The 6,394-nt window shown below is 51.0% G+C and overlaps 1 protein-coding gene across 1 annotated transcript in view; it reads left to right on the plus strand.

The window, feature by feature from the left end:
• LOC311123545 (neuropilin-2-like) overlaps positions 1 to 6,029 on the plus strand; it is a gene marked incomplete at its 5' end in the record, with an annotated part of 11,126 nt that extends 5,097 nt beyond the window's left edge. The window contains 3 exons of the mRNA XM_084197789.1: positions 3,096 to 3,273; positions 3,419 to 3,590; positions 5,884 to 6,029. Of these exons, the coding sequence (XP_084053915.1) occupies positions 3,096 to 3,202 (107 nt within the window). The 3' untranslated portion in view covers positions 3,203 to 3,273; positions 3,419 to 3,590; positions 5,884 to 6,029. The remainder of the gene's footprint in view (positions 1 to 3,095; positions 3,274 to 3,418; positions 3,591 to 5,883) is intronic.
• Positions 6,030 to 6,394: the final 365 nt, after the last annotated feature.

Below are 6,394 nucleotides of genomic sequence, written 5' to 3' on the forward strand. Positions count from 1 at the left end.
CTGCCTCTGCCTGTTCTCTGTCTCTGCCTCTGCCTCTGTCTCTGTCTCTGTCTCTGTCTCTGTCTCTGTCTCTGTCTCTGTCTCTTTCTGTCTGTATGTCTCTCTCTCTCTCTCTCTCTCTCTCCCCTCCTCCTCTCTCTCTCTCTCTCTCTCTCTCTCTCTCTCTCCTCTCTCTCTCTCTCTCTCTCTCTCTCTCTCTCTCTCTCTCTGTCTCTCTCTCTCTCTCTCTCTCCCTCTGCCTCTCTCTCTCTCTCTCTCTCTCTCTCTCTCTCTCTCTCTCTCTCTATCTCTCTCTCTCTCTCTCTCTCTCTCTCTCTCTCTCTCTCTCTCTCTCTCTCTCTCTCTCTCTCTCTCTCTTTCATCCCTGTGTCAGAGACCTACACCGCAATCAACCTTTATTTTTAACACCTTTTCATTTTCACACCTTGTGTGAGGGAGAGAAAACAGCTTATTCCCTGATCACTAGTAAAGGATTGTGTAAGGGAGGGAAAACAGCTTTATTTCCCTGAGTATTAGTAAATGATTGTGTTTGGGAGGTGCTTTAGGTGCCCACTCTGTTTTAAGTTACAGCCCTGTGGACCCTGGTCAAAAGCAGTGTGCTATATAGGGCAAAGGATGCCATTTGGGACACAAGGAAAGAGTGGCTTGTGTTTGTTGAAGCCGACTGCTGTGACAGAACAACATGAAACATTGATCTCACTAGCCTTGAAATGTCAACGTCAGTCTTCCTCAAAGCTCATTACCCATCTCTCTTTTCTTCCTTCCCCTAACCTCCCCTTCCCCCTAACCGCCCCTTCCCCCTAACCTCCACTTCCCCTAACCTCCCCTTCCCCCTAACCTCCCCTTCCCCCTAACCTCCACTTCCACTAACCTCCCCTACCCTAACCTCCCTTCCCTAACTCCCTTCCCCCTAACCTCCCCTTCCCCCTAACCTCCCCTTCCCCTAACCTCCCCTTCCCCTAACCTCCCTACCCCTAACATCCCCTACCCTATCCTCCCTTACCCCCAACCTCCCCTACCCCCTAACATCCCCTACCCCTAACCTCCCTTCCCTAACCTCCCCTTCCCTAACCTCCCCTTCCCCTAACCTCCCCTTCCCCCTAACCTCCCCTAACCCCTAACATCCCCTACCCCCTAACCTCCCCTTCCCCAATCCTCCCCACCCCATACACATCACCCCTAACCTCCCTTCCCCTAACCTCCCATACCCTTAACCTCCCCTTCCCCTAACATCCCCTACCTCTAACCTCCCCTTCCCCTAACATCCCCTACCCCTAACCTCCCCTTCCCCTAACCTCCCCTTCCCCCTAACCTCCCCTTCCCTAACCTCCCTACCCCTAACCTCCCCTACCCCCCAACCTCCCCTACCCCTAACTTCCTCCCCTTCCCCCTAACCTCCCCTTCCCCCTAACCTCCCCTGCCCCTAACCTCCCCTTCCCCTAACCTCCACTTCCCCCTAACCTCCCCTTCCCCTAACATCCCCTACCCCCTAACCTCCCTTCCCCAAACCTCCCCTTCCCCCTAACCTCCCCTTCCCCTAACCTCCCTTCCCCTAACCTCCCCTCCCCTAACCTACCCTCCCCTAACCTCCCCTTCCCCCTAACCTCCCCTTCCCCCTAACCTCCCTTCCCCTACCCTAACCTCCCCTTCCCCCTAACTCCCCTTCCCCTAACCTCCCCTACCCCTAACCTCCCTTCCCCCTAACCTCCCCTTCCCCTAACCTCCCCTTCCCTAACCTCCCCTTCCCCTAACCTCCCCTTCCCCTAACCTCCCCTTCCCCCTAACCGCCCCTTCCCCCTAACCTCCACTTCCCCTAACCTCCCCTTCCCCCTAAGCTCCCTTCCCCCTAACCTCCACTTCCACTAACCTCCCCTACCCCTAACCTCCCCTTCCCCTAACCTCCCCTTCCCCCTAACCTCCCCTTCCCCCTAACCTCCCCTTCCCCTAACCTCCCCTTCCCCCTAACCTCCCCTACCCCTAACATCCCCTACCCCTAACCTCCCCTTACCCCCAACCTCCCCTACCCCCTAACATCCCCTACCCCTAACCTCCCCTTCCCCTAACCTCCCCTTCCCCTAACCTCCCCTTCCCCTAACCTCCCCTTCCCCTAACCTCCCCTACCCCTAACATCCCTACCCCTAACCTCCCCTTCCCCCAACCTCCCCTACCCCCTAACATCCCCTACCCCTAACCTCCCCTTCCCCTAACCTCCCATACCCTTAACCTCCCCTTCCCCCTAACATCCCCTACCTCTAACCTCCCCTTCCCCTAACATCCCCTACCCCTAACCTCCCCCTTCCCCCTAACCTCCCCTTCCCCCTAACCTCCCCTTCCCCTAACCTCCCTACCCTAACCTCCCCTACCCCCAACCTCCCTATCCCTACCCCCTAACCTCCCCTTCCCCCTAACCTCCCCTTCCCCCTAACCTCACCTTCCCCCTAACCTCCCCTTCCCCCTAACCTCCACTTCCCCCTAACCTCCCCTTCCCCTAACATCCCCTACCCCCTAACCTCCCCTTCCCCAAACCTCCCCTTCCCCTAACCTCCCCTTCCCCTAACCTCCCCTTCCCCCTAACCTCCCCTTCCCCCTAACCTCCCCTTCCCCCTAACCTACCCTTCCCCTAACCTCCCCTTCCCCTAACCTACCCTTCCCCTAACCTCCCTTCCCCTACCCCTAACCTCCCCTTCCCCCTAACCTCCCCTTCCCCTAACCTCCCTACCCCTAACCTCCCCTTCCCCCTAACCTCCCCTTCCCCTAACCTCCCCTTCCCCCTAACCTCCCCTTCCCCTAACCTCCCCTACCCCTAACCTCCCCTTCCCCTAACCTTCCCTTCCCCTAACCTCCCCTTCCCCCTAACCTACCCTTCCCCCTAACCTCCCCTTCCCTAACTTCCACTTCCCCTAACCTCCCCTACCCCTAACCTCCACTTCCCCTAACCTCCCCTTCCCCTAACCTCCACTTCCCCTAACCTCCACTTCCCCTAACCTCCCCTACCCCTAACTTCCCCTAACCCTGAATCCTGTGTCCAGGAAACCGGCCCTAGATATATTTTAAATGTGTTCAATAAAATGAATAAATTCATACTCCCCCTCCAGACGCTCCGTGTTCTCAGATGCAGGGGATGCTGTCCGGCCTTCTGCCTGACTCCCAGATCCACAGCGTCCTCCACGAGGGATATCCACGGCTCCATGGGGACAGCTAGGCTGGTAGCCAGCAGGTCAGGATGGTCCCCCAGCCCAACACAGCCTCTGGGCCGGGGAGGAGTGGCTCCAGGTATACAACATTACCTCTTCACACTGGCCTACCCAGAAACAATGTTTGTCTTAGCTTTTAGTGTTCTCACTGTAAAGTGCTGTAAAGTGTGTTGCGATTTTAAATGCACTTTAGGTAAAGTTGGATTTGATTTGTTTTGATCCAGGTGGACTTGGGGGTCCCTAAGACAGTGCGAGGCGTCATCACCCAGGGGGCGAGGACGGTGAGGGAGCACCTCAGCTGAGAACAGGGCCTTCGTCAGGAAGTACCGCGTGTCTCACAGCCTGACAGGCAAGGACTGGACCTTTATACTGGACAGCAAGACCAACCACCCTAAGGTATGGGGAACACACAGACACACACACACACACACACACACACACACACACACACACACACACACACACACACACACACACACACACACTGACCAACTGTGCCAAGGTGGGGGATATGCGTGCACACAAGCTTGCACGCACACACACACACACACACGAGCACACGCAAGTACACACACACACACGCACACACACACACACACAAGCACACACAAGCACACACAAGCACACACACACACACACACACATACATACATACACACACACACACACACACACACACACACACACACACACACACACACTCATACACACACTCCTGTCTGCGTCTGTCACTGCTCCCTCTGAGGTTTAGGGTCCCTCTCCTCCTATTCCCTATTTAGTACACTACTGTTGACTACTGTTGACTACTGTTGACTACTGTTGACTGCTGTTGACTACTGTTGACTGCTGTTGACTACCGTTGACTGCTGTTGACTGCTGTTGACTACTGTTGAATACTGTTGACTGCTGTTGACTACGGTTGACTACTGTTGACTGCTGTTGACTACGGTTGACTACGGCTGACTACTGTTGACTGCTGTTGACTGCTGTTGACTACTGTTGACTACTGTTGACTGCTGTTGACTACGGTTGACTGCTATTGACCACTTTTGACTACTGTTGACCACTTTTGACTACTGTTGACTACTGTTGACTGCAGTTGACTACTATTGACTACTGTTGACTACTGTTGACAACTTTTGACAACTTTTGACCACTGTTGACTACTTTTGACTACTGTTGACTACTGTTGACTACTTTTGACTACTTTGGACCACTGTTGACTACTGTTGACTACTGTTGACTACTGTTGACTACTGTTGACTACGGTTGACAACTTTTAACAACTTTTGACTACTGTTGACTACTTTTGACTACTGTTGACTACCGTTGACAACTTTTGACTACTTTGGACTACTTTTGACTACTGTTGACTATTGTTGACTACTTTTGACTACTGTTGACTACTGTTGACTACTTTTCACTACTGCTGACCACTGTTGACTACTGTTGACTACTGTTGACTGCTGTTGACTACGTTTGACTACTTTTGACTACTGTTGACCACTGTTGACTACTGTTGACTACTTTTAACAACTGTTGACTACTGTTGACTATTGTTGACTACTTTTGACTACTGTTAACTACTGTTGACTACTTTGGACTACTTTTGACTACTGTTGACTACTGTTGACTACTGTTGACTGCTGTTGACCACTGTTGACTACTGTTGACTACGGTTGACAACTTTTAACAACTTTTGACTACTGTTGACTACTTTTGACTACTGTTGACTACTATTGACTACTCTTGACTACTTTAGACTACTTTTGACTACTGTTGACTATTGTTGACTACTTTTGACTACTGTTGACTACTGTTGACTACTTTTCACTACTCTTGACTACTGTTGACTATTGTTGACTGATGTTGACTATTGTTGACTGCTGTTGACTACTTTTGACTACTTTTGACTACTGTTGACTACTGTTGACTACTGTTGACTACTGTTGACACATTTTGACTACTGTTGACTACTGTTGACTATTGTTGACTACTTTTGACTACTGTTAACTACTGTTGACTACTTTTGACTACTCTTGACTACTGTTGACTACTGTTGACTGCTGTTGACTACTTTTGACTACTGTTGACTACTGTTGACTACTGTTGACTACTGTTGACTATTGTTGACTACTTTTGACTACTGTTAACTACTGTTGACTACTTTTGACTACTGTTGACTACTGTTGACAACTTTGACTACTGTTGACTACTTTTGGGACGCACCCAGTGACTCAGTCGTCAGATTCCGAGACTCTCCTTTCCTCTTCCGTCCCTCCAATTTCATTACAGTGTGAGCTACTCTGATTGCATATACATTTAATATTTTACACTTGTGTTAATAAAACTAAAAATACTCCACTACAGGCAATTCAATGCTCCAGCAGGCAACTTCCCACACACACACACACACACACACACATGCACACGCACACACGCACACACACACACACATACACTACTACCAGACAGACACACACACACGCACGCACGCACACACACACACACTACTACCAGACAGACACACACACACACACGCACACACAGGCAACTTCCCACACGCACACAAGCACACACACACACACACACACACACACACACACACACACACACACACACACACTGCTCCTCCAAAGCTCTCCTGCTGTTCCATCTAAAAACCTTCCTGTCATTGTCTCTGCCACAGATCTTCGAGGGAAACACGCACTACGACACTCCGGAGATCCGGCGGTTTGAGGAGATACCGGCTCAGTTCATCAGGATCTACCCAGAGAGGTGGTCTCCTGCTGGGATAGGGATGAGGCTGGAGGTCCTGGGGTGCGAACTGCCAGGTAAGACGGCATCACTCTCCCTCGACCTAACCGATCAGGGCGGACAAAAGTTGTGCTATCTGTCAAACGCATGCTACTGCAAAGTGGATAGCAGTGTCTGCTAAAATTACTTTTAAATTACACAAAGCACATACACACGTCATTACCCAATGTTTGGTTTTATGTTTGAAGAGACTATTATCCTGACTGAAAGGACAACAAGGCTAGTGTCAGATTATAAAGCAGATTCTCTATCAGCTGTAGCTTTGAAAAGGTCTGGGATTACGAACTAGACCGTGGATTAAGGCTGTCTGTTACTGGTACTGTATGGATGGTGTTGCTATGGTATCTCATCCTATCAGCCATATGGCTGAGTAGGATGGTGAT

This window comes from Coregonus lavaretus (genome assembly GCF_964263955.1).
Source record: "Coregonus lavaretus genome assembly, contig: HAP1_SCAFFOLD_6275, whole genome shotgun sequence".
NCBI lineage: Eukaryota > Metazoa > Chordata > Actinopteri > Salmoniformes > Salmonidae > Coregonus > Coregonus lavaretus.